The sequence below is a fragment of the Rhea pennata genome, chromosome 8 (assembly GCF_028389875.1).
Source record: "Rhea pennata isolate bPtePen1 chromosome 8, bPtePen1.pri, whole genome shotgun sequence".
NCBI lineage: Eukaryota > Metazoa > Chordata > Aves > Rheiformes > Rheidae > Rhea > Rhea pennata.
The window spans coordinates 7,387,632-7,399,933 of NC_084670.1; the positions used below are offsets into that span (position 1 = coordinate 7,387,632).

Below are 12,302 nucleotides of genomic sequence, written 5' to 3' on the forward strand. Positions count from 1 at the left end.
TATACGTATATATACACATCATATATATGTGTATACATATTTTAAATATTTGCCTTAACATTAATACCGTAAAAAAAAAATCAAAGCAACTTCAAGAACTCAAATGAAAAGATAATCTCCTTTTACTCCAAGCATGCAACAAATTTAGCATAATTATGAAATTTATCTGCAATGCAAAGCTCAAGGAAATGCTGCCTAATATGCAAGAATCTGACAAACACCAGGTTACCAAGAGAAAATTGTGCCCAAGTGAGCTATGGGCATGTTGTTCAGCAAGAAAATATTTAACAGGACTGACAGTCCACATTTAATATCATTTGGAAATAAACCAGTTTTTCATACCATTTGCATAGATGTAGCGCAGGAACCATACAGGCTTCACATTGATTAATTTACATGCCACACACTTACATTACACAGAGCAGTACCCCTGAAGTACAGGCAAGCCAAGGCACTGGAAGACGTGAAAGTTTTTTCTCGCCAAATGTGCAGTGCCAGAGACTGATTAAAAAAAAAAAAGTCCAATTCCCAAATTCCCCTACCTTGCTCTAGACATAACCCATGCTTAAACCCAAACGTACCAGCAAGACTGGGTTTAGAACTATTCTCTTCACTTGCTCTGCTTGGCTATCTGACTTCTTGATTGGCACTGCTGCCCCGACATTTCTGAATAAATCCATGAAGTTCTTCAGTGTCTGCAAACTTGTCTTTGAAAAAGGGAGAGGGAAGAATAACAAGAAGTTATTTGATGGGAAAGCAAACAGTTGAAGCTGAATAACCATTCCCTCTACTTCTGCTGTCACTTCTATAAAGCTGCTATGGCTGTTGTGTTGTGCTTCCAGTTTGCATCACTTAATTTGCTTGAGTACAGAGCATGGATGATGCATTGCAACTGTGGGATTTTATAAACTAGCTCTAGTACCTGAAAAGCCAACCTGCCCCAGGTGTCCCAACTACAGATCTAGGAGATGCACAGATCACACATGCCAATTCTTCAGGTTTTTTCAATCATTCTTTCAATCACTCCTGGCTCAGTTTTGATTCTCTCACACACAATCCGAGGATGTCTCAACCTATGTTCTGCTCTATTTGCTTGATTTTTTTCTCAAAGCACTGCAAACAATTTGTCTAGTATCTTTAATACATCAACAACATTAAGTTGTGAACAAAAGCTCAAGGGCTTCAGAAGTACCATAGATAAAATACTCTAAGCCAGGATACGAATATTTTAATGCATTAACTGTCCACCTCAACATTGGAAGTTTTTACTGTAGAAGCACTCCCCAGTAACTACCCTCAGTAATTCTGCACTTCTGTCAGCATGTGCAAACACTTACAATTACACCATTAATAAATACAGAGAAAAAAAATCGCTTTCTCCACAAGAGCCTTGATGGGTTATTTTTAATTAAAATCAGTTTAATGATTGATAAGCTCTAGTATTTCAGCAGCAAATCAGAAGTGGTTGGCTGTTTTCAGATACAATGAAAAACTGAAGATAATATAACCACATAAGCTAGTATATTTAGACAGTTTACTGGTTTTCAAACATAGGAAAGAGTGAAGGTTTAACATGTAAGTTGTCATGACCAAGCACAAAAATGAAATGAAGGTTTAACATGTAAGTTGTCATGACCAAGCACAAAAATGAAATGATTTTTTTTTTTTTTTTTTTTTTTTTTTTTTTAAGAATCAGGAACTTCAACTATATAAACTTACTGAATTTTTATTTCCAATGCTTACTCCCTCAGAAAATTACTTTCAACATACTTCCTACATCAGAAACCAATGATTTTTCAGTATCTGATTAGTACTGCAGGCAGCAAGGAGAGCACCCCATAAAGTCAGCACAGTTGCTGCTTTGAAATGCTCTTCACTTATGCCCCTGAAGCAAGTGAAAGGCTGCAGACACCTGCTTCCTAGAAGCTGCAGTGGCTCACTGAGGTGGCAGAGGCAGCAGAAGGCAATTCCATCAGCCTGTGTGCACACAAATGAGGAACCATTTCTTCCTTACAAAGAGGGCAAGTGAAGCTGCAGCTGATTCAAGATTAGCCACTCAACAGGCTAAGGTTTCATTCAGTGCTACAGGGTCGAAGAGAGCAAGTATAGGGGAGTGCAAGTCCTAAGGCTCTGAGGGTCCTCCCTAAGCCGTCACCGAGGCTGTACTACTGTTTTAAACAGCAGCTGCAGCCGCCTGTTTTTCCTCAGCTGGTACTAATGGGAAGAGGGGGACAACACACAAGAGGGAGCAATTCCTCTTTTGTACTATTATTTTATTTTGTAGTAAGATGCATGTAGTATATAAAATGTAACAGGAAAAAAAATGAACAAAACCTAGAAAATAAATTGTCCAGCTGACAAACCACTACAGCTCTGCTATCCTGGTTCTTTGATGTTACCAGAGCTCATGTACAGTTTACCTTGTAACTTACAGTTCTCTAATGTGTGAACCTACATAAAAAGCTGATACGTTTCAATTAAGCTACAGTTAGATGCCAAACGTAGAGGAAAAACGGCTTTCTTAAGCCACAGCTGCCCCTGACACAGGTTACAATGATGTCTAACTATACTGTAATAATGCTCATTACATCAAGAACCTTGAAAGAGCCTCTGAAAAAAGAATTCACATTAAGCATTTTAAAGGAAGGTCATAAATACTGCACTGTACCAACGGTACCTCCCAACAGCCTCTTTATGCCCAAAGAGCATTTGTGATTTTAATAAGCTACTACACAGATGACACCAAACCTAGAGGTAGGTTACAGGCAAAGGTAAAATACAGGCAAAAAAGATCCCTTTAGAGCTAGTCATTGCGCAAACTGCCTAGCAGGAAGCAAGGCAAAACATCAACAACTCTTTCTTCCCACCTAAAATTTACATTGCTCACATGGTGCATTTAATTTCTAGTGCCATAAAGAATGACAGTGGATCATCAGCTGCTAGTAAATGCAGTCATGCCAAGAGAACAGCTTGAAGTTATTCAAGCAAAAATCTGTTACGGTGCAAAACTAGTGCACTGAACTGTTATCCCTTCAAGTTCAGTAAGTGACTTCATGGTAGAGAACTGAAGGTTTTTTTCTTTCTTTCTGCTTTTGACATGGGAAACACTCTGCATAATTAACAGGAGAACAAACTGCTAAGTCTACATGGTAGGAGTCAAATACATTAGCTTGACTCAAAAGGTTAGAGGAGAAAGAAGTTCAAAAAGGAGAAAAATAGCACACTTCTAAGACCAGGGTGTTTTTTTTTTTTTTTTGTTTTTTTTTTTTTTTTTTAAGTTACTGCACCAGACAAGCTGGTAAGACAGCTTGTTTTTGTTATCATCTGGGATCAACAGATCAACATAAGGTTGATAACAAACAGCAAGTGTACATTTCAACAGGAATGAGAAACACATTTGTAAGTACAATAGTTAACAGCAAATTAAACCCAAGTTTTAATGATGCAATGCCTTCAGGTTAGGAAATGTGGACAAAGACTTTCATCTTCATTACTTTCCTGTGCACTGTTTGGTGAAAATCAAAAGTAACAATGCTCAAGATTCATTTTATTTCTACTTCCAAAGGAAAAGGGGAAAAGGTTAAATAAAATTGTTCTCCAATTTGTTCTCCACTATATGTACACCCACACACATACACACACGCACATGCACACACCCCTCAAACTGCACTGACATTTCTTTTTGACCAAAAGAGTAGATCCTGGGAGTAAGTGCAAAATGCAAAATCAACTGACAGAAAATGCTGAACAAACAGCATCATAAAAATACAAAATATTTATATTACTGAACTATTAACAGATGATGTTCTCTGTTTCTTTAAAACTTTGGAACCACATAGCTGATTTCTTAAATCTAGTCCATGCCAGCTTCCAGAACTATTAATGATTTAGTTAGCTTCATTCTTTGATGCTTCATCAAAGTTTTCTACGAGATCTGAAAAAGATGGAAGATATTTTACACAATAATGCCCAGTAACGCTCTCTTCATATGCTTAATGAAAATGCACATAGTATGGGGAAGATCAATCATTCTCAACTATACTCATGTACGATACAGTTTCTTCTGGGGGATTTCAAGGGGCTTTAGAAAATGTGTGTCTGAACATACAAAAAGAACTAGAACTGCAGCCATGCTTATAAGAGTGGAAGTTTTAACATGAAACAATTAAAACCTGATTTTTCAGGTGTGTTCTACTAGCTTGAGACTCAAGCCATCAGTTAGGCATCCACTAACTGTTATTCTTCAGGAAATGGAAAAATTTGAGGAGATCTGCATGTTTTTATGCAAGATCATTAAGCAATAAGTCAATGCTAGAGCAGGAGAAATTGAATCTCCGGATCACCAGTTTGTTCCCCTAGCTAACACACTATACTGATGCATACAGAAGAACGTGGTTATTACCAGTTTACTAACAGTTAACTGAAATTAACAGTTTACTGTATAACAACTGTGTCTTGATAAACTTTCAAACACTAATCCTGACTTATTTTTTTCTATTATAGAAATAAACATCTCCATTCCAAGTGGGATTTAAAAGAACAACCTGATGAATTTGTCTAGTGCGTCATTTTACTTTATAACCTACATCCCTATACAGACATTATCTAGATCACCTACTCAACCTCCCTGGAAGTGTTTTTAGCTGAGAAGTTAAACAATTTGTCCAAGTCAAACTATTTTCAAAAGCTTGAATCCAAAACTGTCACTGTTTTAATCCTACCTAATAAAAAACTTCCTTTAGCAAGCAATGACATCAAGAGCTAAAATTTAAATGCATAAATTCAAATATTTATACAATAAATAGACATAAAAGCATCTTTGCCTACCTGGGACATCATCATCTTCTTCATCAATGTCTTCAGATTTTGGTGCTTTACTATCCAAAACTAAAAAAGAAAACCAGTGCTGAGTCCTCATTATACAGAATGAAAAACAACCACAAAACAAAACAAAAAGCCATCATGTACATGTTAGAATAGAAAGCATTTGTTTTTCTGATAGTTGCAGACACAAATGATGGGTATTGATCAATCTGTAATAGCTGCCAGGAGCAGAAGGTCCATTTGAGAACATTCTTAGATCAAAGCAGACATGTTAGCACTGCTCTTCTTCACAGTATGAGGATATCAAATCCCCATCTAACAAAAGATCAAATGATACAGAATAACTCCAATATTACTGTATCTTCTAACAAAAACAGTGCAATGTGTTTCAGTGCAACAAACGTGGTGCCAACTCATCATGACTCAACTACCTAGGGGCACCACTAGAGCAAGAAGTATTTCCATATCAACCTATTCTTCTGTACCTCATAGAACTTGAAATATATTACAAATAACCAAACAAGTGCAAGGACTACCTTAAAAAGATTTCTTCTCGTTGGTCTAATTTAAAACCTGATTTTTGGCATTATCCTAACCTAAGAAAACATAGTAAATATCTTTATCAAAACCTCAGTACTAATTAAAACAGGTTAATGTCAACCCATCTATCTGGATTTTAACATTTAGTTTCTAATATCTATTAATTCCAATAATAGAGAGGGAAAAATAGTACCCTTGCTTTCAATTACTCTCTGAACATGTAAGATACAGAAGAATTACTATTGTTTTAAAAATAACTATATTTGTTGGAAATACCAGAACAGATAGCATGCATTTCCTAATTCCAAATCTGCACAGTTGGAACTTAGCCATTAAAAGGACTGTAACTGGACATTTCAGTTACTTGACAATGAAAACAGTATAAATATGCAAAACAAAGGCATTTTTGGAGGACTGTCCAATTTCACCAGGACTGTGTACTAAGAATAGTTTTCAGCAATATACAAAAAAACCCCTCCAATACTAATACTTGTAAAGAAAAGTGTACCTGCTCTGCACCCTCACTAGGCTTTGCAAATAGTATCCAAGTTGACAGAAAGATTACTTGCATACTTTAAAGTCCTTCTTATATTCTCATTTCATAACAGATATCACTAAGAATAAATCCCCACCTATTCATGAATAACGAAGTTGCTTAGGGGAAAGAGTTGACACCTCTACAAACTACATTACAGTGATTCACCAAGGAGAGGACATTCAAGCAGTGATTCTCCCCCATGCTCCATTACTCAATTAAAATACTTTATCACATTGTGAAAAAAATTATGGTAATAGTTGTATCAATACATCACTCCTCCAGTGGTTTTACAAGGAGCAGCAAACAAAGATTAAAAAACATTTCTGATTTTTTTTTTAATTTTTTCTTCAAAAGGAATTATAGAGTAGAAGACAAAAAACATGTTTCTTCCTCTATATCCATAGCAGGAGCACATTTTGTGTGAATAAAGAATTAATTCCCTTATAAAAATAACCCAATGAGTCTCTCCAGGTAAAACTTAAACTACTCTTACTTTCATCAATATTTTGTCATAAACACTTTTAATTAACACACTCAAATATCTTCACAATAATCAATACTTAAATTATTTTTCCCTCAGGTCAGTATTTCTTTATTAACTTCTTGCAGTATGTGTACACTAGAAATTCATTTTTGTAGCTCCTAACCAAGTCCTTATTTTTTCTTACAAAATTCCTGTCAACTTAATGAAGATCACTTAAAAGGATTTTTATTCCTGCATTTTGAAAAAACAATAAACTACACATCTAAAAAAGCAGGGTGTTAAAATACAATAGATATAGAATTATAGCATGCCTAACTTACCAAAAGTATTTAATATTTTAATATCTGATATACTATCACAGCCTGCCTATACAGAATCTTGAAACAAGGGAAAATTAGATTTGTTACAGTTGCAGAAATCTAGCAGAAAATAAGTAAAAGCAAATACTAAGTTTTTGATTTCTAAATTACATATGCCATATGAAAATTTTAATCTAAACTTAGTAACTTTTCACAACAAAAGATTCCAAAAAGACCTACCTTGCCTTGGGAATTGTTCAGCTAACTTTCTGAGACTTGTTAAGCTGTCAGCACCAAGCTGGCTTAAGATGCCTGGAAGCATTTCTGTGATCGGTTTAGCCTCTGCATGCCCAGTAATTGCAAAAGTGTTAGCAGATAGGGAAGCTTGAACCTTGGGGTTGTTGAAGTGAATAACTGTTCCATCATCTTTTATCATGTTCACCTGTTTAAATATAGATTAATAACATTTACCAAAAGCACAGCATCTTGTTGAACAAGCATCATAAATAATTCTAATATTAAAATATAAACAAATTACAGAACTAGTACTCCTAATATCTAGAGCTATCACCTGAATTGGAAGTAAACCATGAGTTAATGGTAGAAAGACCCAGATATGAAAAAGTAGAATTAAAGAGCTAAAATTCATTTATAAAAATACTTATCTGAACACTAAGCAGTAAGTTTATAAGGCTTTTATGTTATCATACAGTTCATGCCTATTTTTGACAAAGAAAAGCGTACGTAGGTCATTAGGCTACAAAGCATAAACTAAATACCAGGGATCTCTCGGGAAAAAAAAAAAAAAAAGTGTTTACAGATTTAAGGCTCTAACAGAAAAGCCTTGCCATATAAATTTAAGACACTCATTCCCAGCTATCTGGGTCACCTAGCAGCAAAATGTTATTGCTTCCGCAGCAGAATTGGCAAAAGTGCAAGATTCACAATCTGGCATACTTGCTGGAAACTGCCCAATCCACATTTTTTTTTTCTTTTCCTCTTTTTTCTCTTGCACATCACAGAACTGGACATTCAAACACCAGCTAACCCTAGATAACCACCACCCCCAACAGTGTCTCTTAAGTACATCATACAAGGATCCTTTTACCCCTCCACAGTCTTCTGAATTGAAAAGAGCTGACTGCTAGAGCTAGGATAGCCACCTCTTTTACTCCTACTGTTGAAATTTATACTGATATATTTGTGGGGGGGTTCATTTGCATTTTTTTAAAAGGAGAAAGAAAGAAAAGTTAAAATTATCTGAAGAAAAAATCTTTTAACTGAAATAAGAACAAATAGAACTCCTTCAACCAAGCAGCGACTGTAACACTTTAAAAAATTTTGACTTTTTTTTTTAGTATAAGCTGCAGGAAGAAAACAAACGAGGACTGAAAAACAAATTTAAGCCATGCAAATCCTTAAGTTATCTATCTTCACATAGCAGTAAAATTCAAAATAAGTTTCAAACTGGAAAGCCAGGTGTGTTGCCCTCCTATAAAACTAAAGAAGGCCCTTGCACATGCTCTTTTACAAAAGAGCAACTACAGCAACAACTACAAAGAGCGGAAAACAACCTAGAAATGAACTGCTTATGATTGATTCAACATTACCAACCTCCTCAGATTCTTCTGTTCCAACGAACTTTACCAAGGTCAACTTGGGTCTACCTGAATTACTGGAATTATGTACTTAATTATCAAGGTAGAAGCATTTTGGATAATTTTCCTTCACACCAAGACACTTTGTATCTTAATAAGTCTGAATAAAGATCTTATTCTTGGGGAGATGAGGGGAAACAAAACAAAAAAAATGTCTTCTGTAGGTTTCTGTAGAACAGCACATACATCACACTCAAGCAAATAGACAAATTAGAACATTTCTGTAGCAGAGGTAAGAAAACTTACAGGCAAACCAGGCTTCTACTCTGAATTTGTATTTGCCTTTGGAAGAGAGGTATACACTAAGTGACCTCTGGAGGCAACTTCCAACCCTGCTTAAATCAATTAATCACAGATTAAATATTGTACTCGTTTAATGAATACTACAGTAATATTTAGTTCATGATGAAGGAACACTTTCTCCTCCCACATACTAGTTTAACATTCTCTCTGGTATTACGGAAAATGTCAGTGTTCCAACTTGTATTTTATACTAAAATATTTATACACATTAAAAAAAAAGGGGGGAGATATTCACAGAATATCTGATAATTTTCTATTTCTCTCTAAGTAAGGAGTTATTTCCTTAGTCTTTTCCAGTGGTGTAAAAATCAGACTCTTGTGACTGCTGCAAACAATTCTGATTTATTTTCATGCAATGAAAAGTTTTTAAGTTTGATAATATAGATCAGCAAGTGCTAGGCATTTTGATGCCTTTCTTTACAATTAGTATCACGTAATTCTTGCTTTAAACATGAATGCCCAGTAAATAAATGTTTGCAGCTCTTCCATTAAGTAATCAAGTTCAAGAAGTCACAAATCATGAGAAGTTTCATTCTGCAATTAACGCAAGGTACACATATCAAACAGCTTACTAGCTTTTGTCATCACTATCCGGCCAGTAGAAACTTCTCCCTTCTTTGCATTGATGCAACTGAGATAGTTAAGTTACACATTGGTTGTTGTATGGTCAACACAATCACACCAGCATAAAACTCAGACATTTCTTAGTCTTCGTAACCAGATCTATGAGTTTTAGAGGGGAAAGAGAAAGTGTTAAAAAAAACCCAAACAACAACAAACAAAACACCACCACAACAGTGAATTTAATTTCACATAGGAATCATTTATTTTTATCACCATACCTCTTCAATGCCAGCAATGTTATTTACTGCCAGTTTTTTGAGGGAACTCTGAAGTTTTTTGTCATCAGCGGTTGCTGTTCTGTGAACCACCTTCTTCTTTCTGCGAGCTGTTCCCTGAAAAAAGAATCAAGAAATGTCAGTCAGCAGTGCTCAGGATCTCACTACACTTCAATCTGAAGTCACGTCACACTTAATGCAACATCTCTTCTAAGATATGAGAAAGTTCTGTAATCAAAAATGCTTCTCTACTTATTTCCAACACCTACAGTTTAGCAGTCAATCCCTCTTTCGCATTTTTTATCTTAGTAAAAAATAAACAATACTCAGCTACTGCAGTACTTTCCACAAGCTAAATTATAAAACTAATACTAGTAAACAATGTGTAAGAGCACTTCCTTAGGACTTCTTACTCCTCTTATTTTCTCCCTAAGGAGAAGCACCAACGCACAGATTTTTAAAGAGTTCAGGCTTTCAGAATCAAGTAATTAACACTTTTAAATTGTTTTACTGACAGCAATTTCTGAATTTCTACTCCGCCAACTTTTGTACAAAAAAAACCTCTGCACTTGTGATTAGGAGATAAACACACACGCTGAACTACCTACACATTTTGTGTGTCATACTATTAGCTGCTGGACCTGCTGTATCAGAGGAAAAGTCAGCTTAGTGTACAGTCAGATGAGCTCTGGAGCTGGCAAAGAGGGAAGGAGTGGAACTTCCCACTAGGGAGAAGAGAAAGAAAGAACTGCAGTAACCAAAATGTAAGCTCAACCTGAGATACCAGAGATCACAACAGATCCCCAAATTAAAAAACACTGAAAATTACTTATCCAGTGATTGTGAACTGAGAGCAAATTGCATTTTAGCTAGTAGTACTATAATCCTGATCACAAAGAAAGTGCATTTTTAGGCCTCTAGATTATACCTAAGTTAGATTTTCTATGAACTGAAGCCTATGTTTTAGAAAACAAGTTTCAGAGAATTTTCACCTCCAACCCATAAGTTACAGGAAACAGCACATCTCTGAAGAGATTTTGTGTTTTTCTTACCTTTCCTCCTATTCGGACCTGAGCCTGAAGCTTAGCAAGTTTTTCTTGATTCATAGTGCTGATCCTAAAGAATTAGATACAAATACAAGTTAACTGTCAAGACATTAAGAAAGATAACTCATACAATCTGTTCTAAAAGTACAATTAGAATTGCAGTGTTTTTTTAAAAACACAGAGGAAGTTCTCCAAAACACTACGAACAAATACACATCAAATGAAAAGCTTTAGAGCCATATCACCAAAATAATAAAAAGAATGCTACACCAGTTTGTTTAGCTAGAATGTTTGCATTATTATGAAGTAGATTAACAGGAAATGTAATTTTGCAGCAGCTCCAGCAACAAAGTATTGTTATTTCACAAGTACATAGCTGTTATTTTACAAGTTTGTTAGCTTGCTGCTGGAACAGTCCGACTAGCCTGAACTGCTCAGAAGTGACCCAAAGCAGCACATATAGCGCAAATATTTCTTAAAAAACAAACAAACAAAAAAAAAACTGAAAAATACATTTATCTTTAACAGAGGTCAGAGAGGCTCATCGCTAAACTACTTTTAATAGTATTTTTAAGTAATGAGCCCCTACTACTTTTAGTTAATAAGCTAACTCCAGCTAGTTGAAGCTCGCGTGAACAGATTTCTCTGAGGGACCTCGAGCAGCTACAGTAAGGAGGTCATCGGTGACCGAGGGATAACGGGAAACCTCTATAACCGGGCGAAACGGGAAGGGGCCTCCCGGGGGCCACCGACATCCCGCGAAGCCTCCCGCGCCGCCGGGAGAGTCACCACGACGCAGCGGCCCCGGCGGGGCGCCCGGGACAAAAGGCCTCCGGCCCGCGGCCCCGCTCGCCGCCACGGCGGAAAGGAGGGCGCCGTCCCTCGGCGGCCGGCCGGGCACCGCGGCCCCGGGGGGGGGACGGGGAGAAGGCCGGGCCGGGCCGAGCCGCCGAGGCCCCCACAGCGGCCAGCCGCGGCGCCGCTCTGCGAGGAGGGAGCGGGGCTGCCCGCGGCGCCAGCGCCGCTCCCTCACGGCCGGCCCGGCCCGGGCGCGGCCCCTCCCCCCGCGCCGGCCGCCGCCGCGCGCCCGCGAAGGCGGCGGGGGCGGGGGGGGAGGAGAGCAGGGAGGGGAGCGGCGGGGCGGAGCGGCGCGGGGAAGCTCTCACCTGCGTCCGGCGGCGGCGGCTCCTCCGCGGCCCAACACGCGGTGGGAACAAGATGGCGGCCGAGGAAGGAAAGCGAGGCGCACAGAGAAAGGAAGCCTGGCTCCACGTGACGGCGCCAGCCCGCCCGCCCATTGGCGGCGGCGCCGAGGCGCGGGCGCGCAAAGGCGAGCGCGCGGCGCCTGCTGGGAGTGGAAGTCCTCCCCGGCGCGGACATGCCGGCCAAGCCTGAAGCGAGCGCGTGGGTCAGCAGGGTCCTGGCCTGCTCCACCTGTGCGGTGCAGCGCAGCGCCGGCTCGCTGTATTCTTCTTCTCTAACACAGAGCCGGGGCGGGGGGAGGACACCAAGCTTTGCAAAGCCCCTCCCCGCAACCTCTCCCCCTTCGTAGATCCCTGCTCATTTAATAAATGTTTGCGGCCGGTTTTACCTTCTCAAGCACCTGGGGCAACTCTGAGAGTCCCGGAAATAGTTTTTGACAGGGAAAACAAAACAAAATTAAGTCGAAACCTAGCGCTGCCTGTTCCCGCCGAGACAAGTTTCAATTGGGAGGGGGGAGACGGGACACCAGCGCTTTGGGGGGCCGGCTTGGCCGAGGAACCGGCCGCTC

At 38.7% G+C, this 12,302-nt stretch overlaps 1 protein-coding gene across 2 annotated transcripts; it reads right to left on the reverse strand.

Moving 5' to 3' along the window:
- Positions 1 to 1,374: 1,374 nt before the first annotated feature.
- On the reverse strand, positions 1,375 to 11,804 carry BTF3L4 (basic transcription factor 3 like 4). Of its 2 annotated transcripts, XM_062581175.1 has the most exons (6): positions 11,698 to 11,804; positions 10,538 to 10,601; positions 9,489 to 9,602; positions 6,926 to 7,127; positions 4,828 to 4,887; positions 1,375 to 3,934 (listed from the first exon to the last, which is right to left on the reverse strand). In XM_062581175.1, the coding sequence occupies exons 2-6, from the start codon at positions 10,589 to 10,591 to the stop codon at positions 3,888 to 3,890; spliced, it is 477 nt and encodes a 158-aa protein (XP_062437159.1). In that variant the 5' UTR covers positions 10,592 to 10,601; positions 11,698 to 11,804; the 3' UTR covers positions 1,375 to 3,887. The 2 variants fall into 2 exon arrangements, with proteins under 2 accessions (XP_062437159.1, XP_062437160.1); XM_062581176.1 differs by lacking the exons at positions 10,538 to 10,601; positions 11,698 to 11,804 and adding an exon at positions 9,219 to 9,369 and having other exon boundaries at positions 9,489 to 9,576.
- Positions 11,805 to 12,302: the final 498 nt, after the last annotated feature.

Excerpts from the sequence above, each read along its gene's own strand:
- BTF3L4 (XM_062581175.1), bottom strand. The coding sequence starts at position 10,591 with ATGAATCAAGAAAAACTTGCTAAGCTTCAGGCTCAGGTCCGAATAGGA. Across the intron at positions 9,603-10,537 it reads AGGTCCGAATAGGAGGAAAG|GGAACAGCTCGCAGAAAGAA; the intron begins GTAAGAAAAACA and ends TTCTTTTTTCAG. Across the intron at positions 3,935-4,827 it reads AGAAGATGATGATGTCCCAG|ATCTCGTAGAAAACTTTGAT; the intron begins GTAGGCAAAGAT and ends CATCTTTTTCAG.